The 26,137-nt window shown below is 39.8% G+C and overlaps 1 protein-coding gene across 6 annotated transcripts in view; it reads right to left on the bottom strand.

The window, feature by feature from the left end:
• The window catches only part of SMARCAD1 (SNF2 related chromatin remodeling ATPase with DExD box 1), a 52,081-nt gene that overhangs the window by 6,091 nt on the left and 19,853 nt on the right, over positions 1-26,137 (bottom strand). For 5 of the 6 annotated variants that reach the window (XM_083398263.1, XM_083398262.1, XM_083398260.1 and 2 more), the window contains 12 exons: positions 25,171-25,254; positions 24,174-24,258; positions 19,275-19,669; positions 5,938-6,140; positions 5,329-5,419; positions 3,984-4,083; positions 3,494-3,553; positions 3,243-3,318; positions 1,136-1,271; positions 703-840; positions 321-416; positions 20-137 (listed from right to left, as the gene is read on the bottom strand). In XM_083398263.1, the coding sequence (XP_083254389.1) occupies positions 20-137; positions 321-416; positions 703-840; positions 1,136-1,271; positions 3,243-3,318; positions 3,494-3,553; positions 3,984-4,083; positions 5,329-5,419; positions 5,938-6,140; positions 19,275-19,669; positions 24,174-24,258; positions 25,171-25,254 (1,582 nt within the window). Of the gene's footprint in view, positions 1-19; positions 138-320; positions 417-702; positions 841-1,135; positions 1,272-3,242; positions 3,319-3,493; positions 3,554-3,983; positions 4,084-5,328; positions 5,420-5,937; positions 6,141-18,616; positions 19,001-19,274; positions 19,670-24,173; positions 24,259-25,170; positions 25,255-26,137 lie in introns of those variants that run through there. The other variant, XM_083398264.1, reaches the window with a different exon arrangement.

Raw genomic sequence — 26,137 nt, 5'->3', positions numbered from 1 at the left:
GATGTAAACACCAACGCACCATGACTGTCAATTGATTTCTTTAAGCAGCTGAACAGATCTTGGTATAGCTTTTCCTGCTTCTCAGACATTTCACACTGTTCAACAATATCTTTTTTGGGAGGCAGCTGTTTGAGGACCTGGTGGGAGAAAACAACATTTTGAATTATTTGGCTACCAAGCATTTGAACTTAAGACTTAGAACCAGCACGTACTGAGCTGGAGGCTGTTCCTGTTCAAAGAAACCTGTGTTCAGGTGATTTAAGTTAGTCTAAAGCAACCAGCATAGGCTAAAAATAACAAAAACAAATCACCAAACATACCTCATCTTTTACTCTTCTCAGGATGAATGGTTTTATTATCTGCTTGGCATGTGCAATTCTCTCTTTTTCATATATACTGTGTTCCTCAGTTGCTTTCTAGAGAGGAAGAACATATGCTGAATTGCATACAGTGGATGCAATCAAGTTTGCTGAGAAAGAGTTTTACCATTTAATAAAAAGGAATGTTCTGAATGTGAATGTTTTGTAGTGAATGGTTGTGATTTCTAAAGCATTTACTATAGCTCCGCTAGCCCAAAACAGGGGTATTATGTGGTGGTATGCATGAAGACTACATAATGACTTTTTAGGTAGTCTGCACAGTGCTCATTATGAAAAATGTAGAAGATTCCGAGTCATAAAAATGTTTTTCAAGTTTACTTACTGCTTTAGAAGAGAACATCCTCCGAATTTCACTAGTGCTACTACTGAACATCCGTGGCATGACAAAATTCAAGAGCGACATAAGTTCTAAAAGGTTGTTTTGCACTGGCGTCCCTGTTAACAGCAAACGGTTTTTTGCCTATTTTCATTAAAAAAATGAAAGCCATTAGCAGTTATAAAATGAGATCATCTATTCAAAATGACATTTCAACAGGAGAATGATTTTACTGTTGAGCAATCAAATAGTCTCAAACTAACTGCAGTTTATCATTACCCTTATAAACCCAGGATAGGTGTGCCTAGAGTTACAGCTTAATTTTGTAAAGCAAAAATCAGGATGCATTTTAACACAATTTTACTGAGACAATACTTGAAAACTTAAGGCAACATTTACAAGAAAGTACCAAGAGTAGTAAAGGGCATAAAAATCTTACATTAATTGTCATCAGGTGTTGATAGCGAACAGAACCCATGTTTTTTAACATGTGACCTTCATCAAAGATTGCATAATTAATTTTCATCCGACGAAACAGGCTGCGGTCTTCTGGACTGCTAATTGCACAGTTATACCTATCAAGAGAATGAACTATGAGCATATATCCCTATATATATATTTTTTCCTCTCTCTCCCTCTCACACATGTATCTCATGTAAAACCAACACGTGAGCAGAGGGGAAGCAAGACTAGTGTGTTAAATCTGCCCCCACTGCCCTCCATGAATTGGGGGGGGGGGGACTTCTTCAGCAGGGGACCTTTCCTACTTTTGTATGTGTCCCACAATACGGTAGGCTTCTCAATCATGGAAGAAGCCTTCATTAGTAGTGCAGGAGCCTTGCTTCAGAAATTATTCTTCCAACTCATGGAGGGTGGATGGTAACAGAGTTAGCATGATTGTTCTCATCCCTTCCCCAATGCAAGTCGTTTTAACACAGAAGGGAAAAATTGAACTACAAATACAGTATATTCTGACATTCAGAAAGGCCAGGAGACACTGCTGTGATAACATAGGGTTGCGTTTTTTCACCGTAACGCCCTCCACCGAATCTAGAGGCAACAGTAACTTAACCCTGTGTTAGATCCAAGGAAACGTGAGCAGAAGGAAAGTAACCGCTGGTACTATTCAGCAAACATTTGGGCAAGTGAGTTTGCACAGTGCTGCAGCACTTCTTGTGCTTTCAAGAATATCCTCGGTTTTTGTTTCATTTCTCATGCAATGTTGTAGCACAAAACATTGAACTGTATTTCCATGACATGAACAGAGCTCATTTCCTACACATAGGAGTGGTAAATTGTGTATTGAGTGCCAGGACTGTTTTATAGTAACACTCAATAGTCAACACACAACTCTAAAATTAGGATCAAATGAGGGAAGTCAAAACCCAGCAATTAATTGTTTTATATGAATTTTCAACTATTACAGACAACACCTCTGCATGCACTTACTATATACAGTGGTGCCTCGCAAGACGAAATTAATTCGTTCCGCGAGTCTCTTCATCTAGCGGTTTTTTCGTCTTGCGAAGCAACCCTATTAGTGGCTTAGCGGATTAGCGCTATTAGCGGCTATTAAAGGCTTAAGGGATTAGCGGATTAGCTGCTAAAAGGCTATTAGCGGTTTAGCGGCTTAGAAAAAGGGGGTGGGGAGCGAAAAAAAATCTCAAGACTTGCAAGACATTTTCATCTTGCGAAGCAAGCCCATAGGGAAATTCGTCCTGCAAAGCACATCGAAAAACGGAAAACCCTTTCGTCTAGCGGGTTTTCCGTCTTGCGAGGCATTCGTATTGTGGGGTACCACTGTACAATGTGCTTAAAAAGACTGATGTTGCCAAAATACCGTCTGATTTCCCCCAATGCCAAATCCTATAATGACTTTTTACTCAGTCCTAGAAAATACCCAACATTATGAGCAACGACTTATTGTGTATGAACAAATATATTTTATATAGCACATATTCCTGGAGGGAAATATGATCTCTGCATGCTCTGTACATAGCCAAGTAACTCACAATGTAAGCCCTTCTGGGACCCCTGTGAGTGGGGAGGGGTTGGAGCACAGAGTGCCATGAGAACAGAGGTCTTTTCGCTGTAATGATTTCCCCCAATGTAATGTTTCTTTTTCTTTTCCTTTTCCCCAAAGGAGCGAACAATAAACATTTTGTTATACAGGCACCAACCCACTTGCACACAATCAGCACCCACCCCGTTTTCGGTGCTGCAAAGGGGCGGAACAGGGTGGACTTACATGTGTCCCGCTGATGTGTGTGGCAGCCAGGAGCACAACCCCTGTGCAAGTGGAAAGCTGCCTGTACAGAAGAAGGGGAAGGGGTGCCTGTGGGGATACCACTGGAGTAAAAAAACATTTTCTATGTGATCCTAGGCAATGAGAATCAAGCTTACTCCCATCTGTATAGCCCCAGCCTGGTTTCTGCATAGGTATGTTTGGGACTGACTTAGCAGATTTAAATTGAACAGCATGTGGGATAGTTTGAAAGAAGTGCATGGTTAGGAAACAGCAAGTGGCTAAATTTCCTTGTACTTACGTTGTCACAATGACATTGAAATCTGCAACTTTATTATGGATATCCATTCTGAGATGCCTCCTGTCTTCTTGCGAGCCTAGACAGAAATAAGACTTCATTTTCCCCCAGTTCTAGAGAATGGCTTTATAAAGCCTCAAACTTCTCTGCAATTCGCAATGTTGTTTAGGGAGTTTTGATACCCGCATGTAAAAAGTCGTACTGTCTGCATTTTATCAACAAATGTTTTATTCTAAAACAATATAATTTCTTACCGTAATAAAATAAAACTTGGAGTTCAGGACACCACAGGTTCACTTCTCTTATCCAGTTATCTGTTTTTTAAAAAAATGAATTAAATAATTACAGAAGTATGCTATGTGTACATACAGATTAATGTCAGTCCCAGTTTTGTTTTTACTAAACTACAAGTCGAGAATACTGCGTGGATTACAATCGCTGTTGTACAGCCAAAAGAGTGGACTTCATTGAAGAACACCTCAGTTCAAAACCCCACTAAGCTCTGAAACTCATCCAGTGTCGTTATCTCTCATCCCAACGTATCTAATTGAGAGTTTAGTGGGGGAAGCACTATTGTGTGCTGCCCTGAGCTTCCTTGAAGAAAAAGTAGGATATGCACATAGATATAGTAATGCATTATGTAGTATACATTTTTACTTGAAGTAAGCTGCTATTGATTTTTAATCCCACAAAGCCTGTTTATAATTGGAGCCTTAAAAACAAGAAAATAAATTCCTTGCTTACCTATTGTTGATGCAGGCACTACAATCAAATGTGGACCTACATCACCCACTTCATAAAGATATGCCAGAAATGCAATTGCTTGAATGGTTTTTCCTAAACCCTGTGTAAAAGTTGAGATAATTTAAAATAAAATACTATTGCCTTTGCAGTACTGATAAAGTTAAACAATGAAATGTTAGCCCATAATACTTCTCAAGCTAGTTTTGGGTTTTAAAACTGGAAAATGGAGGTTTGTAGTCAAAAATATTATTTTGTTAAACCCTACTCTTTAAGAACCGCGTAACCAGGTTTGGCTGACAGAGGCAGGTCTAAACCTCTGGTCTCCACATTATCCATCACATAGGAGCCAGCAAGTAAAGTTAAAAGTTAAGTGATTTGAGTACATAAGCAGGTACAATTAGCATACAGTCCTTGACCTTAGAATAATAGAACTGTAGAGCTGGAAGCCCACGAGGGTCATCTAGTCCAACCCCAAGCAACCAACCTTGTCCCTTCACAGGCCTTTCTCTTAGGAATGGAATATCACTAGCCAGTGAGGCAACGGTTGCCCAGTATTCTCCTGGGATCTAACTTGAGGAGTCCTATGGAGACCCCTGTTCCTCCTGGTGAAGCACAAGGTACCATTTGAGCCGCTCCCCCAATGTCTATCTCTGCCACTCAAAGTTCCCTGGCTCAGACCTGGGACTATACTTCATAGAATCACAGAACTGTAGAGTTGCAAGGGACCCCAAGGGTCATCTAGTCCAACCTCCTGCAATGCAGGAATCTCAGCTAAAGCACCCATGACTTCAAGCTCAAGGGAAGTAGTTGATCATTGGAGGAAGGCTCCACTTGTCACAAGGACTCAAGGAGGGAGGGGAATGGACATAATCTGTAACCCCTGGCAAGTCTCAGAAACGTTAAAATCACTCACTCCCTTCTTGCTAGTAGCACATAACAGTATTACCACCCACTGAACATCCCCCTGCCCAAGAGACAATGAAAACTTAAAAATCATTTTGGGGCAGCACAGAATTTCTTTCCTCACTTTCCTTCTAGAACAGCACGAGGATCTCTCTCTCCGATGTCCAACCATGTGCATGTATGATTGCTACTGTCAACACATCCTGATTCATTTGTAACGGCTCAGCTATTAAAACTATTGGAAAACTGTGTAACAGGCCACAAGCTAGTTTCTCCTACTAAACACTTCGCTACTGAGTAGCAGAAGCAAACCTTACCAATTCCTATTCTATTAGATCACAGTCTTCCTAGTTAGCTAAGGCCAGCCTCAGATAATTTGCTAACACTGGCCATGCAGTTATAAATGTAATGACTAGTTGAAGTGATAATAATGTCAACTTACCATTTCGTCAGCTAATATGCCATTTAGCGAATGCTTGTGCAAAAGTGCTAGCCAATTTAAACCAATCTTCTGATAAGGCTTAAGCTCCATGCTGATAATAAAGAAGAAAATGCACCATTAACACTCATGGAAACTCAAATCTAATGACCTGATGTTTACCAGAAATGTAGTACAGTACTTTTTAAAATAAGGTATTTGGAGCTTTTATGTTATTTGGGTGGCTTGCCTTTTTTTTTTTTTTTTTTTGTCTGTCTTTCATTTGGGATGTGAATGTGTGTTCTGCCCATTAGGGAGGGGGTTCTAAGCATCACTAGTTTTCTTCTTCTGTGAAATAGCTATTTAGTGGTGCTCATGACAGTTTTGATTTTTGCCAAAAGGTTGGGGACCTCTGGACTAGCTATTCCAAAACATGCAATTTTCACAAGGAGAGAGAATGAGAGTAGTGATTTTGCTTCATATGGCTAGGGCACCATGGGTGCTGGCCATTTTTCAAAACCAGTCTCCTCATCTAGACTTCGAGGATTTGGAAACCAAACTTCTAGCAACTATTACTTACACCTTTCTTTTATGGTACTTATGTAACATTCACTTGAGAGCAATCCTACCAACCTTGAATTCAGAATGGAAGGCTGATCAATGTTCCATCCGCTTCCACTATCTCCAGTGATCCTCGTCACTTGTTTGGTCAGTTTATTTGAGATCTCTTCACATTTGTTCATTAGCTGTAACACGACGGCTCTCTCTCTCAGTAATATTTTGCAGTTCCATATAATATCTTCTGACAACCCATTGGTCTTGCACATTTTTGTGAACTATGAGAGATCATTGGGGGGGTGGTGCAGAGAGCAAGGCATTACTTCAACATAAAGACAGCAAAATCAAACTGAGCCTGAAGAAACTCAAATGTAGTTTGGTGCCCCAAATTACTCAATTATTCTTCCAAAATACAATGATATTCATTAATTAAAATTGCAATGGTAGGCATACATCTAAAGCTTATGAAGATTTACTTATCAGTGAACACATTTTTATTACTTTGATATTTTGCCCCAGCAACCCTCCTACATTGAAAGAGTTCCTTCTCAGTAGGAAAAGGCAATGTGAAGATAGAAAACTCAGCTGCCAGCTTAAAAATGCTTGAGATTGGGGACTTCCGGAGGCGGCGCGACCGGTAATGGCTGCCTTCTCCGAGTAAGGAGAAGGGAGCTCCGCTGTAAACGGGTCGTCCGCTACGGCGAAGCGGAGACCCATTCAGGAAAACCACAGGTGGCAGAAGCCTGTGGTCTCGGGACCCGGCGGGCGCCAGAAGCAGCCCCCAAAACGTTGAAGGGACCCCGTAAGGGGCTCCGGATCGCGGAGGGGGTAGCGGCGCTGTGGGTCGTTGCGCAAACAGCGAAGTGAAGCCGCGTTGCTGTTGCCGGTCAGCGCTGTCCTTTCTTCCTGCAACTTTTCTGAATTTTGGAAACTACAACCCGTGAGTAAATTTGGACATTGAAAACTCTCTGAAACTTTTGTCAACTTTCTGAAACTTTTTGAGAACTTTCTGAAACTTTTAAAACTTTTTTAAAAAAAGTTGAAATTTGGCTGAAAACGGAGTGAGGATAAGCAGGAAGCCCATCTCCCGCTATACTGAACTTTAAGCAAAGAGCAGGAGGAGTGGAGACAAAAAGTTATGCGTTAACTAAATGCTGGCACCCTGTTAAAGCAGTTTTCTGAGTGAAAGACTTTGAGCTATTGACTTTTGATGGTCATATTGGGAGTGCATTGATACTCTTCTTCTGTGGAACCAGTGGATTACAAAATAAATAAGAATCTCTGGTGCTGGAGCTGCCTGGAAGAGCACCAGTTTGCAACTTTGGATACACTGAATTCAGGTTTTGAAACATTCTGAGTTGGAACTGGATACTTTGAAACTGTTGCAGTCAAGGCACTGTAAGAAACACTGTTTTGCTTTAAGTTTTACTCTGCTAAAAATAATACATTGTGGAGGCGATGGACATGGATTTAAATTTACAAGTTTAACTTGGATTTGATCTTTTCCCTGAAGACGTACTAAGCTCCCTCTAGAGGATTTTGGATTTACAGCAGTGACTTTGTCCTACTTTCCCTTTCCCGGCCTCTGTTTGACTATTGTATCTGGGACTCTGCTTTCTCATGGGAACAACTTGGATTGACCTTGGATTACAGATAACTTTGGAATGAGTGGCGCAAGGAGAAGAGGAAGGACTAAACAAACAACTCTAACTTTATCTGCAGCCTCACAGCGCAGATCTTCTGTGCCGGCCTTGCCTTCCACTTTGCCTCCAGACATAGAGGCGGCCTCCCTAATACAGGCAGGGGAGGGAGAGACAGAGGAGCTGCACCTGGGAGATATGGCTTCAGGGACAAGTAGCTCTGTCTTGGAGAAAATTTTGGAGAAACTGGAGGCTCTGGACAAGAAGGCTGATTTGCATACAGCTAAAATTGAACAGAACACAGAAAGCTTGAATAAGCTGACTGGACAAGTTGCACGGAATGCCCAGTCTATTGGAGAATTAAAGGAGGCTGTAGGTGAAAATCGTAAACTGGCTGAAGATACTAGTCAAAGACTGGAAGAACTTGAGAAAGAAGTAAGACCACTCAGCAAACAAGTTGGAGAACATCAGATTTACTTTTCGATGACAGAACTGCGAAACAGGGAGACCAACTTGAGGATACGGTCAATACCAGAGGTGGAAGAAGATAATTTTATTGAATTTCTAACTAAGGAATTTGCCAAGTTTTGGAAGCTAGAGGAAAAAGACTTCAAAATCGTATCTGCTTTCAGGCTTGGCAGAGTCAGAAGGACAGAGAAGCCCAGAGATTGTTTGATAACACTGAGATCAAAGGAGGAAAGGGACAAGATTTTGGGCCTGCACTACGAAAAGTCACTAGACATTTTGGGCAAGAGAATTGAAATCTACAAGGACATTCCTAAGCAGTTGCTGGACCTTAGATCTAACTACACGGAATTGGCAAGACTGTTGAGAAGCAACGCAATTATCTTCAGGTGGGAGTTCCCACAAGGATTATCCTTTACCTACAGAGGGAGAAAGATCAAAATCAAAACAGTGGAAGATAGAGACAAGTTTTTGGGAGCACACGGAGAAGACCTCCACAAAGGACTTGGATTGCCAGCGCCAGAACTTCCAGGGGAGCCCGCCCCCTCGGATCCTCAAGGACCGGAGAACAAGGTACCACCCCAGAAAGAATAACCAGACCTATCCAGGATGTCTCTGCAGCTTTTGAGCTGGAACATAAATGGCTGTAACAGTCCCGAAAAAAGGTCTAAAATTTTTCATATTTTAAAAAAGGAACAATTGGACATTATATGCTTACAAGAAACACATGTGATTAGGCTCCATAGAAAGGTGTTAATAAATAAAAGGCTTGGTCAAGAATTTATATCATCGGATACAGTTAAAAAGAGAGGTGTGGTGATCTATGCAAAAGAGAGCCTTTCACCAAAATTTCTCTTTAAAGATGAAAGTGGAAGAATCCTCGCAATAGAAGTACAGTATCAAGGAGAAAAAATTTTGATATTAGGAATTTATGCTCCAAATGAAGGAAAATCGGATTTTTATAAGAAGTTGCACGAGACCATGCTGGATTATCTGGATTACAACAACGTCATCATGATGGGGGACATGAACGGGGTAGTATCAACAAATATGGATAAGTCACAGAACCAGAACATTACTAAAGAGGGAAGACTACCTAAGACCTTTTTTGAAATGACTGACAATATGGACTGGGTTGACATCTGGAGAGTTAGAAACCCCTTGGGAAGAGAAGGAACATTCTTTTCTGAAGCTCAACTGACTTGGACACGAATCGACCAAATATGGATAACTAGAAGTCTGGCACCTAAGGTGAGGAAGGTGAAAATCTGCCCTAAAACATGCTCCGACCATAACGCCTTGAGAATGGATATGACATTGATCCCAACCGGCTCCTTTAGATGGAAGATGAATGATGGCCTGTTTAGAGACCAAAGAATTGTAAAGAAGGCCCAAAAAACTTTAAAGGACTATTTTGAGATTAACTTGAACACTACGGTGGAAAAAAGAACTATCTGGGATGCAAGTAAAGCTGTGATGAGAGGGTTCTTGATTCAACAGAATTCCTTAAAGAAAAGACTGCAAAATGAAAAGAAAGATAAAATTCTGGAAAGTATCAAAGAGTTGGAGAAGAAGTTAAGATCTAACCCGAAGTCCCAACCGATTCTGAGAGAAATTAAACTTTATCAGGCACAATATTCCAAACTGATAAATCAGGAAATAGAATGGAAGATTAAAACAATGAAACAAAAAACTTTTGAATCGGCAAATAAATGTGGGAAACTGCTAGCCTGGCAGCTGAAAAGGAGACAAAGATTAAATACAGTAACAAACTTAGAGGTTGAAGGAAGGAACATTCAGAACCCGGGAGAGATTAGAAAGTGCTTCCAGAGGTATTTTAAAAAGCTATACACTCAAGGGCCACAAGATGAAATAGAGATTACACAATTTTTGGAGAGAAATGGATTAGCAAAGCTGTCAGAAGAAAATAGAACAATTTTGAATGGCAAAATAACACGACAAGAGATTGAACAGGCCATCCAGAGTCTGAAACAGGGCAAATCACCAGGGCCAGACGGACTGACCTCTAACTACTATAAGACATTGAAGGATTATTTGATACAACCTTTGTTGGAGGTCAGTAATGAAATAATGGAGGGGAAGAAGGCGCCTGAATCGTGGAAAGAAGCATTTATCACATTGATTCCAAAGTCAGAAACTGAAAAGACACAACTCAAGAACTACCGTCCCATCTCCCTTTTAAATGTGGATTACAAAATATTTGCAGATGTTTTGGCACGAAGATTTAAGAAAGTTTTAAGTGAGATAATCCATAAAGACCAGGCAGGCTTTCTCCCGGGCAGACATATGTTTACTAACACAAGGAACATCATAGACATATTGGAACTTTTACAAACAAACATAAACACTAAAGCAGTTTTAATTTTTATAGACGCGGAGAAAGCCTTCGACAACATATCTTGGAAATTTATGAAGGGGAATTTAAAAGAAATGGGAGTGGGACGGGGGTTTGAGAACGGGATTGAGGCAATATATTCAGAACAAAAGGCTAAACTGATAGTTAACAATGTGGTTACAGAAGAGTTTAAAATTGAAAAAGGTACACGACAAGGCTGCCCGATTTCCCCATTACTGTTTATTTCGGTTCTGGAAGTGCTCCTGAATATGATTAGGGGGGACAGGTTGGTGGAAGGGATTCAGGTCGGAGCGAAACAATATAAACTTAAAGCTTTTGCAGATGACCTAGTTCTGACATTACAGGAGCCGGAGTCTAGTTTGAAAAGAGTACTACAACTGATTCAAAACTTTGGTCGAGTGGCAGGATTTAAGTTAAACAAGCAAAAAACTAAAGTTTTGGGGAAAAACTTGACAGATACTGAGTTGGAACAGCTTCAGAAAGAGACAGAACTAAATGTGGTTAAAAAAGTTAAATACCTAGGGGTAAACATAACAGCAAAAAATCTGAGTTTATTTAAAGATAATTATGAAAAATGTTGGTCAGAGATTAAGAGAGACTTGGATAGTTGGTCAAGACTAAAACTTTCTTTGTTGGGCCGAATAGCTGCCATCAAGATGAATGTATTGCCAAAAATGTTATTTTTGTTTCAGACACTGCAGATTGTAGACAAGACAGAGTGCTTCCGGAAGTGGCAGAAAGATATTTCTAAATTTGTCTGGCAGGGCAAAAAGCCCAGAATCAAATTTAAAATATTAACAGATGCGAAAGAAAGAGGGGGCTTTGCCCTGCCAGATTTAAAGTTGTATTATGAAGCTGCAGCTTTCTGCTGGTTAAAAGATTGGTTACTTCTTGAAGATACGGATGTCTTGGATTTGGAAGGTTTTAATAACGCGTTTGGATGGCATGCATATTTATGGTATGATAAAGCTAAGATAAATAAGGCCTTCAAGAACCATATTGTCAGAAAATCAGTTTTTAATGTCTGGACAAAATATAAAGACTTACTGGAGAATAAAACTCCGAGGTGGCTGTCACCCCTGGAGGCTAAGGCTCGGAAAAGAGCCAATATGGAGGCCAACTGGCCAAAATATTGGGAGATAATAGAAAAGGATGGTGACAACTGGAAATTGCAGAGTTTAGAAAAGATGAGAGACAAAGTGCGAGACTGGTTACAATATGCTCAGATTAAAGAAGTGTTTAAAAATGACAAAAAGCTAGGATTCCAAGTGGAAAAGTCAAAGTTAGAAACTGAACTGTTAGAACCTAAGACTAAGGTACTTTCAAGAATGTATAACTTGCTGCTGAAATGGAACACACATGACGAAATGGTAAAATCAACAATGATAAAATGGGCGCAGGACATTGGGTATAATATTATGTTTGAAGATTGGGAAAGGTTGTGGACCTCTGGGCTGAACTTCACTGCATGTAATGCGTTGAAGGAAAATGTGATGAAAATGATGTATAGATGGTACATGACCCCTGTTAAACTGGCTAAAATATACCATTCGTCTGATAGCAAATGTTGGAAATGTAAGGAAAATGAAGGAACATTTTTTCACCTCTGGTGGACCTGCCCTAGAGTGAAGGCCTTTTGGGAGAAGATATATAATGAATTAAAAAAGGTGTTTAAATACACCTTTACTAAGAAACCAGAGGCCTTTCTCCTGGGTATTGTAGGCCAGAGTGTGTTAAAAAAGGACAGAACATTCTTTATGTACGCAACAACAGCAGCAAGAATATTAATTGCCAAGAATTGGAAAACTCAGGAGCTACCCACTGTGGAAGAATGGCAGATGCAACTGATGGACTATATGCAATTAGCCGAGATGACCGGCAGAATTCGAGACCAGGGAGAAGAAAGGATGGAAGAAGACTGGAGGGAATTTAAGATTTATTTACAAAAATATTGTAATTTGGCTGAGTGTTGAATTGGATGCCAGTGCAGATAATTGTCTACCATTAAATTAGATTTAAGGCTGAATTATATGTCAAACCAAATTAAGATTATTAATTAAGATGAGTTAAATGATAATTTGTTTGAAATAAATTTAATAATGATGTAAGTGTATGCGGGAGGTGTGGGGGAGTCCCATGTAATAATTGAGAGATGTTAAATGGACAATGATAAGTTGTGCTTATCTAATATATGCTTTATTTGAAAACTTCAATAAATATATATTAAAAAAAAAAAATAAAAATGCTTGAGATTGAGACGAAGGAAAAACAGGCAACGTTGAGGTTAGAAGGGTGGTGTTTGGGTGATTGTCAGATCGCCTTTGCCTTCATTAAAAAACCAAAACTGGAATAGCATGTTATCTCCATTTTCTTGCCCACACAAAATATGAATGGGTGGTATTCAACTAAGTTTTACTCAGAGTAGAACCACTTAAATTAGGGGACCTCGTAACTTAATTTCAATGGGTACAATCCAAGTAAAACTTAGTTGAATCCCATTCATTGTGTATATAATCAGAAATTTCTTCATGCATTTTTAGGGTGATCTCACATCAAGAAGCACAAAAATATGGGGTTGCATCGATCCAGTTCCACACACAGGCCACTTCTGTCAGAGGAAGGACTAGGAGTCCTTCTCTTTCTCTATTTCTGCAGCTCCTTAAAAAGCTGTTCCAGGACAGTGTAGCTATTGAGGGGCTGCAAGAGGAAAAAGATGCCTCCTCCCCCTCTTTCTCTTGCAGGTGCATCCATTGTTTCAGAGTTATCTTCTGTTCATGGAAAGGCTCCAACCCACTCAATTTTTCAACACCAATATCATTTTTAGTGATCACGTTTAGAACATTGTAAGAAAACTGAAAATCCATGTTTCAACAGCAGAGGGCAACACAGAGCTAAAGATAAGCTGGACTACATTGAAATTGCTGTACTATACTTTTAAAAAAAGTGTGTATGCTTTTATTTATTGTGCCTGGCTGAACTCCAAATGAGAGATGAAGGATCTTTATCCACACAAAAAAACCTTCAAAACAATCTCTCTCAATTACAAGAAACAGAATTAATGTGCTACTGAAAGTATAACGGGGTATAATTTTTGCACCTACTCATATATTTTTGAAATATAGCATTAGATACTTTAAACAAATCAGCTTCTGTTCTTTCTAGTGTATCTTGATTTCAGTGAGGCTTTTGACAAAATCCTGCTTTTGTGGAGAAGCTGGTAAAATGTGGGCTGGGTGAGGTAACTGTTAGGTGGATTTGTAGCTAGTTGACTGACTAAACCCAAAGAGTTCACTTATGGTTCCTCATGATCCTGGAAAAAAGTGACAAGTGGAGTACTGCAGGGTTCTGTTGTTCTTCAACGTCCATATAAATGATTTGGCTGCAGGAACTGAGGGGATGCTCATTTAATTTGTAGCCGATACCAATCTGGGAGGGGTAGCTAAAGCCACAGAAGACAGAATAAGGATTCAAGATTACTTTAACAGATTGGAGGACTGGGCCCAAATTATCAGAATGAATTTCAATAGGGAAAAATGTATGGTTCTACACTTAGGCAGGAAGAACCAGCTGAACAAATAAAATATGGGGAACTGGGTTTGCCAGTAGTACATGTGAAAACACATGTCTGAGCAAACTGCGGGATGCAGTGGAAGACAGGAGTGCCTGGCGTGCTCTGGTCCATGGGGTCACGAAGAGTCGGACATGACTAAACGACTAAACAACAACAACATGTGAAAAGGAACGAAAGGTCTTAGTAGACCACAAACTTGATATGAGTCAACAGTGTGATGCAGAAGCAACAAAAAGTTAACGCTATTGAATGCTGCATCCAAGAAGTTTAGTCTTTGACTCAAGCCTTCCAAGTATTTGTAGATGGCCTCTCTGATCTGCTGAAGGCTGTGCCACCAGTTTGCAATGTGGGTTGTTGTGGCATAAGACAGACATGAGTCGTTATGGCCTTCATGTTCCTGCATCTCCCTTGCATGAGGGAGGCCCTTTCAGTGTCAAGATAATCAACATGGACAATACTTGTCACAGATCTGGCTACAGTTCTAAGACTGCCTCTAGCAGCAGAGAACCACCCTCCATACTTGTTTAAACAGGGAAGTAATTTAAGGATATGAGGAACAGAATGAAAAACAAGCTAATATTTTCCTAATCCCAAAGCTATAATAGCCTTTTGTCGGGCTCACTATTGCAAATGAGTACAATACAGCATCTTAATCTCATGCATAATGTGTAAAATGAAAAGGTATTTTTGTTTTATTTTGCTTTGCGAGGATTGCTTCACAACCATGGCTTGCTTATAAAGCCCATTCAAAGCATTCTGAAAAATCAACATGCGCTAAAAAGGAACTCCTCTGTTTCCTTTGTACTAAAAAAGCATGGCATAGTCTACACTTGTGGCAGAATGAGGTGGTAGAACACCCAAATCCTTGAATGACCAACTCTCTCTGCATTAGCCTACAGCAGGCTTCCTCAAACTCGGCCTTCCAGATGTTTTGGCCTACAACTCCCATCACCCCCAGCTAGAAGGACCAGTGGCAAGGGATGATGGGAACTGTAGTCTCAAAAACATCTGGAGGGCCAAGTCTGAGGAAGCCTGGCCTACAGGTACTCTTCATGCAAGATGCAAGAAGTATGCAAGATGGTGGCACACGCAGACACTGTGACTGAGTGCTCCATGGAGAGGAGTCAGGGTTTGTTAGGACGAATTATTTATAGCCGACACAAAATGCTGTATTTAATTATGGGGTATCAGAGATTCTAGGGGGTTAACCAGGCTGGGATAGCAGGCTTGTTGGTTTTTGAATGTCTGAAGTAGATTTTTTCAATTTCGTTGTTCTGTATGGGACAATGACAATAAAGATTATCGTATCGTATCGTATCGTATCGTATCGTATCGTATCATTTCATGAGAGGCCCTTCTCATTGCTCCACCATTAGGACAAATACATTTTCTATGTTGGCACCCTGACAGTGGAATATCCTCCTGCAGATGCATAATGGCACTGACACTTCTGTTCTTTTGGCACATTGGTTTGCCTAGGTGCTTTTTTTTGGGGGGGGGGGTGTTACAGCTGCAAGTAAGGCATCGAAATTGTGATTCGTTGGGTTGTATCCAAAGAAGTTGCCTCATTTGTACTTCTTCTCTCTCCCTCACTCCCCCTCACATTTGTTCTGTGGTTTTCTTCAACCACCACAAGTAGATTTGCAAAGGGAGGTATGGGGACATGTGGGGAGAAACCCCTGTACTAGGAGGATGGCTTTATTATATAAAACCCAGTATTTTGGTGTCTTTGGAAGCTGTGTTGAATTTGCTTTACTTGTACAGTTGTTTTGCTGTACTGTAACCCACCCTAGCATGCATGATGGTGGCTAAAAGTTTTCTTATAAAAATAAATAAAATGAGATAGATTGAGCCAGATAGGAGAAGAATATTAAAAGAGTGATACCTATCAAGAACTCCCAGCAAGCAAGCAAGCAAGCAAACAGTGCAGAAGTCTTAAATTTCTGACTAATCTATTTGCCACTAATTTCCATTAGAAAGGAACACCTCGTTTGAAAAGTGCATTTCTGTACATTCACGGTAGCTTGATTTGGCTGTTGTGGTGAAGTCTTTTTGAAAGTAAGTTTAAACATCAACAGAACACTGAACCACCAGAAGTAGAAAAGCGTGTTTGTTTGTTTGTTTAAAAAAACCCCACAAAGTTATTTTAAACAGGAGATTAAAAATTCTATTAATTATTCTAGATGCCTAAAGCTCAGGTTGGCATAAAGATAAAACTTATAATCTTTAAATAATGCACCTCAAGTGAAACCATCTGCTATAAAAACCACCCATTTTGTTTCATGTCAGATTGTTAACATCTGTTTCCAAGTTACAACAAGAAGAACCTTCAGCTGTTTTCCAACTTGAGCCTCATGAACAATATGATAAGCAGTTTATGCAAAAGCTGCTCAGGTTTGTCCATTTGATAAGTACAACTGCAATCTGGATACAATTCAGCATTTTAAATCCCACTACTAAAAGACCTACAAAACCTCAGCAGGGGCCTCTGGGGCAGGACTGGACAAGATGATCCGACTTGGTTTAGGTCAGTTTCATATGTCTATAGTTAAGCGCAGAGGTTGTCGGAGGCCCAGGGCAGCAGTCTTAATTAGAGTAATGTTATAAACAAAACAAAAAAGGCAGCCAGTCCCTGGCGGGTCCCCTTGCCAGCTTAGCCCTCTGAGTTCTGGGGCAAATGTACCTGACTGCCTCCACCCACCTACCCCCTGCACAGATCTGTTGCCCTTTCTGAATGCCACTGGTTCTTCCAAGGTTTCTCTCTTATTATTATTATTCAACTGAAGATGTAAGATAATTCAGCTTGGGGACCTGCATGCAATGCATCTACTGCCAAGCTGCAGCACCCCAACCTATAGGTAGCTTGAGCTCAATACTTCCCAAAGCTTGTGTATGTCTCTGAAGTCTTTGAATCAAGCCCTCAATTTAGCCAAGTTCTATTCTTTCCAATGAGATCTGCAGAACTAAGGTCTCTGTATACACATTTCATTTTAACCTGTGATTGCCGGACTGTTACGATGAACTGGATCTTGCATGCATATTGTCTAACAGAAAAAGTTTCACATTTTCCATTAGGTGTTCTTTTGGGGGGGAGAGTAACAATATACACACTAGTTTCACAGACTTCATGCTTTCTCCCCCCCTCCCCCGGAAGAGCTACACATAATTATAAATAGTTCAGATGAGGTCCCCACTACTCTGTAATAAGCACTAATACCCTTTCACAAATTTTAGACACGTCTTCTTTATATAAGAGTATAAGCAGGCAAAATGACCTGCACACAAAGGTGTTCTTCCTCAGGACAGAACAACTTCTGTTGGAGGAAAGGAAATTTGGATATAACCCAACATATTTAGCATATTTAGCATATTTTTCCATGTATAAAACACCCCCATGTATAAGACACTCCCTATTTTTGGGGACTCTAAATTAGGAAAATACCCCTCAGCACTATCCGTGGATAAGATGAGCCCCAATTTTAAACCTAATTTTTTGGTAAAAAAAACCCTAGTCTTATACGCGGAAAAATACAGTAAATAATGACTTTGCCACTAATTAGGCACATTTCCCACTAATTAAATTCATGATTTTACACACAGATTAAAGAAGCCTAATCTAAATTTACAGTTTCCATGAATTAAGGTATTTCAGACTATGAAGGAAGCATGCAAATTTTAAAAACATGGACTAAATATGGAAACACTAAAATAAAATTAAATACTTCTAACATGTGCCTTTTGGATGTAGACTAAAACTGTTTGGTTACCTTTTGCATTCAGCAAAATAAAGCTAGAATTAAACATGTTTCAAGATAGCATTACTACTTAGTAGCAAAAACGTTTGGCCTGCTCTGCAGAGTCCGCCTTAAGCACATTTAAAAGCTACTCCTTCAAACTTTCAAGATCTCCAATTTGCTGCATTTTATTAAAACTGTGGGCATGTAGTTACAGCAACTATGCAGCTCTCCGGGTGCTGACAAAGAGCTCTTATGAAAGGGATTGTTTAATACAAACAGGCCCACACAGCTTAATTGTATGGAACTATTTCAGAGGATGGCAGCCCTTTAGCAATTACTTTCGCAAAGAATCTGTCTCGGCGAAGCTCGACATGTTTCAGAACAGACAGATGTTCTGTTCAAAGTCAAAGGCTTCAGGCAAAACTGTCTCCGGAGCAGCATTTCAGTAAAGCTGCACTTCTGGGAATTTGCGTACACTCTTTAAAATATAAAAGTTTGAAAACTTGACCAAGTCATCCTAGGAACTAATGATGAAATGCACCATTATTTTAAAAGACCACTAGCATATATAGCACTAGCACGCAGCATATATAATAGGGGTCTTTTAAAATCAAATCAAAACAAAACTGAACATATACATAAAAATGCAATTCCCATCAACACCCCCCCACACACACCTGAGAATACTACTTTAAAAAATACAGTCGGTACAACACCTAACTGTCAAAAGGGCCCATTTACTACTATTTCTCTAAAACCATATCAAACAGAAATCACAAAGTTAAAAATACTGTAATTCCACAACTTTTCTTCTGAATTATTAGCATTTTCAAACACAAAATCAGACTGCTCTGGCTAGAGGCTATTCACTTTCCTGGAACATACATAGCTTGAAGCACACAATTATAGCAAACATTTGAAAAATAAATAGTCCAATGACTGGGAAACCGTACCAAGTACTCACCATTAGCTAGGTTTTATTCTTTCCTTTCCTATGTCTGACATTGCTTTTGAAAACTGTAAGCTATAGCACTCCATAAAATGGCCACATTGCTCAGCTAATAAAACCAGTGTTAAAAAGACAGAGCATAAAGATTTAAAAGGAGGAACAACCACCAGAAAAATCATCAAAGGAACCGTTTTGTCAGTGAAGCTTAAAATATCCATGCTGGCATCTTCAATCATGGAGCAACCCTGGAAGTCGGTTGCTGATTCTCTGAAGTAGTTGCAGCAGAAATACTGCCACATTCTTGCCTTCTGCATGGTTTCTCGGCTGCAGCAGATCAGAACAGGCTAGCAAACAACAGCTTCCCAAATGAAAGCTCTAAATTCTTCTTCTACAGTGAAATGAACCAAGTTTCGGTGCTCAAGAGTGAGTGACAGTGTTGCCAGCCAATCAGCTTGGGTTTTTCAGGAAAATCACCCCTTAATTCATTCAAAATTAGGTCATCTGACACTATTTGAAATGCTATTGGCTTAGAATGAGCATAGTGTTTTAGCCTAATCAGGAAAAGGCCACCCATCTATGTCTTTTTGGATTTAAGGCATCCTTGACTATATTACCTGCTGTATATATATATATATATATATATATATATTTTAAAGAATGAATGCAGACTTACCAGAGCTTCCCAACTATTAAAGGGACGGAGCTCTACTATCTTCTGAGCCTTTTTCTGAGAGCACTGGGGGATCAAAGTGAGTTCACCCAGGGAAGCATCTTGCAGGAAACTAAGGATTTTAGTTTTGTAACCATCCTCCATCACATCATCACTACCACCGTAGTCCTCATCAAGGGAGCTGCCAGCTTCCGAAGCAGACTCGTACTCCAAATCTTGAGAGTCCCTTTTAGTACTCCAGATTTTTTTCTTTTTATCTTTCTTTCTGAAGCCGTTCTCAGTTCGTGTGGAGGATTTCTCTTTGAGCTTCACATTAGTGTCATTCTGGCGATAATGGCTGTTATTAACGGAGACCCCCTTTCCATTTGAAACTTCACTTTTGGAGGGGTATTGGGTATCTGTATATGCATTAAAAAAAACAAAACACAGAGAGAACTTACAAGAAGACAGTAATGATGGGGGGGTGGGGGAGAGCTGCACAGAACCAGTGCCTACTTTATGGAATAAGCTTCCATTTCCTTACTCAAAAACATTTTATCCAATATTTGGCACTATTCCCATGAATGCATTGTGCTGCTCTGATATCTGACAATCATAACAGAACATTGCACAATCCTATTTAAAAGCTTAAATATTATTGTTAGTATCACATACAGGTGGAGTAACAGACATTTTCTTCTCAAGCTCTAAATAAATATTAACTGGTTAAATCAGGACATTAAACAGCCATTGCTTTTCACTAATGTCTTGCAGAACAGGACACCTGTTAATAGTTTTAAGCAAGAAGTGTTATTTTGTACCCAAATCTGTTTTAATGTAATGACGACACATTCAGCAACAGTAACACATGCCTGTATTGCTTAATTAAAACACTTTTTGCAATTCTGTACTTTTAAAGACATCTTAGTCATGAAACATTTTCAGTATCTCAAATTCAGTTCTTTTGGAAATAAGGTAACTTAGGCTGAAATCCTAGCCCCACTGAAGTAAATAGGACTTACTTCTGAGAAGACATAGTTTGAGCTGTCATGTAACTAAATATCTTGCTACTTTCTAATATTTCATAGTTGTAAGAAATATTGCTTAAAGGAGAGTTAAATAATTCAATTATATTAGAAGAATTCACTGTAAAACAGTAAATAGTTCCATAATAAAAGGGATTTGTATTTTAGCCTTGTTAGGAAAGTCAGCTTAGCTATTTTACCTATTATTACAGTATAAGTGTACATTAAAGACTTTTATTAGAAGTAAATGGAATGCAAGTAGCAGTACATTGTTATATTTAACAACAGAAGTTGAAAAGGGTATTTTTCAGACAGCTCACCTCCTCTTACGCTGTCCCTAGAGAGGCTTATCTTTTTGTTCTTCTAGACTTTTTAATTACAAAGGCTACTTTTATCTGGTTCTTTTAGACTCTTGAACCAAATTATCTTTTTGACAGTTTTAAATAGTTTTAGCTGCTATGTCTAAGCTGGTTCTCTAGGTTTCCCTGCTCTAATTTGTATTAATTATAATTGTTTTTACTGTTTAAACTGTGGGCTGCTTTTTTATTTCTAATAGGTCTATAAACCACCCTAGGGAACTATGTTATATGGATGGCTTACAAATATAACAAGCACATATATTCCTAAATAAAAGTTGGTAATGTGTATTTGTGGAACACCCACTATGGAGTCACAGCAATTAATTCAGTTCACACAAAACTTAAAATAAAAGTTAAAGGAGTCTTTTTGCAGATGCCAGAATAGATAATGTAGTGCGTTCTAATGTAGCAAGGTCAGGACAAAAACGGTGAGCTATAAGAAGCTTTTCGACTTGTACTTCTCAAAGAGCAGCTCCTCACACATATGGCAAACTGCTTTTAAAAATGACAGGACTTTGTGACATTGTGTGTTTGTGGGGATGATGGTGTGTAAGTATGCTGCTGAAATGAAAAATTCTACTAGGCTGCTACAAGTTCCTGTGTTCACACAAGCAAGTATTTGGATCCTGGCCTCAGCTTTTAAATGTGCTCATCATTTTATAAGGTACCTAAAATATTATGCCTCTATTTAATGAAGTGTTAGTAATGCAATTTTTAAAAAGAGAAGCAAGCAGAACGCCAGCAGTAACATGTGAGAACTTGAGGGGGCATTGTACATCACTGTTCATCGCAGGACATTCCTAAGTCCCCTGATGCTGGAATAAGCCAGCAGTTTCAAATTGTTCAAGTGCTTAGGAGAAGAGATGCCCCACGCCCATAGTACAAAAAAATATCTGGTACTACCCATTTCTGGTTGTTATAGAACACTTCCCATGGCTACTGCAGAAATGCAGCAGCTGAAGCAGCCACAGCAGCTGCGGTAACAATTAGGGTCCAGGATACTGACATTTTACATAGTTCAACCAGCCAGTGACAAGCAGAAAGGCAGGAAATATTTTAAAATAAACGAATTTGTTCCAGTATCTCTCTTGTTATTTGCAATTATCTTCCAGACACTTATAATCAAGATGCTCAAGCCTAGTCTCTTTCCCAAACACTTTCTCGGTACATAAATTTACTATTTTAAGCGCATTACTATAAACCAAAACATTTGATTTATATAAAACGTGATCCGATTTACAAAGGTGCTGAGCCATGAGAAAATCACTGTGGTTCCCAAAACTGTCCTAGGGGAACTTCGGGAACTACCTCTAACACAGAGCAGGGAGGAGAGACACGCATGAAAGCACTTGCACATGTATATAAGGTCCTTCTGGATATTGGCCTAGGCTTGGAATGCAAACACATTTATTTGGAAGCATCACTTGGGCTTGGATCCCAAGGACCTCTAGCTCAAGCAGAAGGTACCCTTGCCCACACAAGCCTTCCTGCACAGCTTCCCATGCCAAAAACACATAACACCTGTCCTGAAAGACCTACATTGGCTCCCAGTATGTTTCTGAGCACAATTCAAAGTGTTGGCGCTGACCTTAAATGCCCTAAACGGCCTCAGCCCAGTATACCTGAAGGAGTGTCTCCACCCCCATCGTTCAGCCCGGACACTGAGGTCCAGCTCCAAGGGCCTTCTGGCTGTTTCCTCACAGCGAGAAGTGATGTTACAGGGAACCAGGCCTTCTCAATAGTGGCACCTGTCCTGTGGAATGCCCTCCCATCAGATGTCAAGGAAATAAACAACTATCTGACTTGAAGACACCTGAAGGCAGTCCTGTTTAGGGAAGTTTTTAATGTTTGGTGTTCTATTCTATTTTAAATATTTTGTTGGAAGTCGCCCAGAGTGGCTGGGGAAAGCCAACCAGATGGGCAGGGTATAAATCAATTATTATTATTATTACTACAGGAGTCTGAAGGCGAGGGAAGGAAAACCTCATTGTGTAAATGGAACAGAAGTCAATAAGCAGAGGTCATTATGAAATCACTATACTATTTTTGAAGATGCCTCCAAAACTAAAATAATCAGCTTTGAACACAAAATCAGACAACAAAAAAAGCTCTCATTCAACTGGTAACTGCAAAGTATATTCTAGAACAAACAACAAATTGCAGTCATTTTATTGTTGTTGCTTTTCTAGCAATTTGATCTGCTGATGGTGTTGTTTTTTTAAAAAAATCAAGCAGAGAATATGTTGGTAGAACCAAAAGGCTGGGAAGAAGCTGGTGGCAGCAGCAGTATATGGCAGCTCTCTAGCAGGGATATGAAAGTCTACTTAAATGGCATCAGCGATCACCAACAAGACTGACTTGAAAGCTCAGGAAACAGTACATTTGAATGTCAGAAGTAGTGCTTAGTAACAATCAAGAAAGGGAGGGTGTGAAAAATGTTGCATCCTTCTTGGCAGTGTGGTATGGCAGTCTCTATTAAGTATTCTACAAAGAATTAGACAGGTTCCTTCCATCAGTTTACAATCTAAAATATTTTAATTGTAATAACAGCAGTACAATGACATTAATGCAGGATGAAGGTGGCTAGTTGAAATATGCAGAATGCTTACACTGCAGCTCCACTCTTAGGGACAAAGGTTGCTGCCTGACATTAAGTCCATCTAGCTCAGTGCAGTCTACACTGGCTGGCAGCAACCCTCCAGAGTTCCAGACAGGAATCTGTTTTATTCCCTACCTGAAGATGCCAGGAATTGAACCTGGGACTTTCTATATGAAAAGCATGTGTGCTGCCATTGAGCTGTGACCCTTCCCAATCTTAGATCCCTAGTTGGGGAGGAAAACATGAAGAAAAGGAAAGAAACAGAAAGAATGGCAGGGAAGAGAGCAATGCTGCTAAGTTGCTTCTGCTCATATCATTTTGGGCTCTTCGTTGCATAGCAGAACCTCCATCACTAAAGCCTCTCCTGAAGTCATTTGTGGGAAGTCAGAGAACATTTCAGAGTGTTGCTTGACATGAGTGAGAGACTGCAAGCAGGAACAGCAATTTCTGAAGTCTGTCTAGAACAGGCATCCCCAAACTCGGCCCTCCAGCTGTTTTGGGACTACAACTCCCATCATCCCTAGCTAACAGGACCAGTGGTCAGGGATGATGGGAATTGTAGTCCCAAAACACCTGGCGGGCCGAGTGTGGGGATGCCTGGTCTAGGAAGACCTTAGGCATACATCCACTAGGCTCTCACCAAATGGTAAGAGATTGCAGGATTGAAAATACATTGCAATAGTTCTGCCCACAATTGTCACTCAAGCCTTACATCACTTAGAATTCCTCAACTTTTACTCCATCACAGAATCATTGATAATAAAAGATATATTCCTATATCAGCATCTGACTTGGTCATTTTTTCCATTTAAAAATATTTCACATATTACTTACAACAGGACATGTAACTCCTTGGGAGTGTATGTATGCCTATATGGGTGTATGTATATATGTGTGTGTGTGTGTGTGTGTGTGTGTGTGAAAATGAAATACTCTTTACCCTCATGGTCTTCCATGAATACTTTTAAAGATTCAAAAGCTTCCTGAAATATCCAGTTGTGTTCCCGAAGTACATCTCTCAGCTCCTATTTAAGAAACAGTAAGCAGAAATCCTATATAGTCACAGAATTAACAGCATATGAATATCAATGTATTATCACAACTAGATAAACATCTATGCAGATAAAAACAAAGAAGACAATCAAGGAACCTTCTCATTTACAGCAACTATGAGAACATACAATATACATTGTGGCCCAGTACAAAATTGCTCTTTACCTTTACATTTTATCCAACAATTAAAGCTGGAAGTATTCCAGATCACTAGCTCCAAATTCAAGAATGTCTCACATTATTTCTTTACAACACTATCTTCTATTGTAATATTAACTGTCTATTCATAATGTGGACTGACTGCTGAATCTATTCCTAGATTGCTCAATTATGACACATACTATTATATATATTATATACACTAACAATAAATCCATTCTCCAAGTGTCTACCCTTATGTAGCAAAGATGACACTATTCATGTAGAAGAAGAAAGTTTCAGCAGGCTTGGGATAATCCCAATGTTGGCAGAGGTACGAAAGACTTTAGAAAAGCTTAAAGCAGTGATGGCCAAACTTGGCCCTCCAGCTGTTTTGGGACTACAACTCCCATCATCCCTAGCTAACAGGACCAGTGGTCAGGGATGATGGGAATTGTAGTCCCAAAACAGCTGGAGGGCCAAGTTTGGCCATCACTGGCTTAAAGGGAGGGTTGATGAGCACTGAGTATCTGAAGGGAGGGAGGATAATGGAAAACTGGGGATGGGGGAAAATGGAATGGAGTATCCTAAAAAAAGGTACTCGTGATCAAGTCACTTCATCTCTTTTACACAATTCCAAATTCCTATGCAAAGGGAAGAGAGCTAATAACAGTAACTAGAATGTGGACTAACAGTAACTAGAATGTGGGTTATATACAACACATTTTTGGCTGAATGTAACATACCTCTTTATCCAAGCTGGGAAATTCTTTGTGCAGTTTGCTTACTAGATTTTCACGCTTTTCCCATTGATTCTCAGGACTCTGCAACTACAGTTCAGAAAAGATTCATTTATTTTAGACTTATCCTACACTACTAACTAGACAACACACTTGCCCACTGAATGAAAAAGGTAACTTGAAGGAACCACAACTGTGTGTGGTCCATGGGTGAGAAACCTCAGGCCTGGGGGCCAAAGGCAGCCCCCTGCAAGCCTTCCTAACTGTCCTTCACAACTCTGCCCCAACCTCCCCCCCCCTCCCCGCCGACTAGTCCTGCTTCACACCTTCCTTCAAGTGTTTGTGTGGTTGGAAATGTCCTTCAAATCTGATAATGCCTTTTACTTGCCTGGGTAGCGAATAGAGAAGAGTGTGTGAGTGTTTCTCAGACATTGCCTACTATACAAATGTTAAAAATTTACACTTGCTGCACTGCTCACTTTTCCTCATTTACCAGAATGTGGCCCCTGGCAGGCTGCCCATAAAGTAACATGGTCCTCAGACTGAAAAAAGGTTCCCTATCCCTGGTGTAGCAGATACAGCTAAACCTCCAGATTCATCAGCGGCACTTATTGTAGCCAGATATGGATTAATGTCTTCACCAAGATTATTTTCAGCACACTTAAGGTTTGAAAACTTCATCTGTGCATTTAGAAAGAAAGCAGTCAGAGGCCACACAAAATGGCTTAGAGGAATTGGAGCTGCCCAAACATCTGTGATTTCCCCCCTGTGGACCAACTCGGACATGTGGCTACCAAGTCATGCATTAAATACAGAAAATTCAGTGTATGAAAGAGATATGATTAGGAGAACGTTTAATTTTCAATGCTCTAGCACTCATCTCATAAATAATTAGCTCAGGAACTGAGCACACATGGAAAATCTTGACAAGGTGTTTACTCAACGAGTGCTAATTTGGGGTTCTGTATGTAAA

This window comes from Podarcis tiliguerta, assembly GCF_965153285.1.
Source record: "Podarcis tiliguerta genome assembly, chromosome: 9".
Taxonomy (NCBI): domain Eukaryota; kingdom Metazoa; phylum Chordata; class Lepidosauria; order Squamata; family Lacertidae; genus Podarcis; species Podarcis tiliguerta.
The sequence above is the reverse complement of the archived record's forward strand: the minus strand, read 5'-3'. Positions and strand labels throughout refer to the sequence as shown.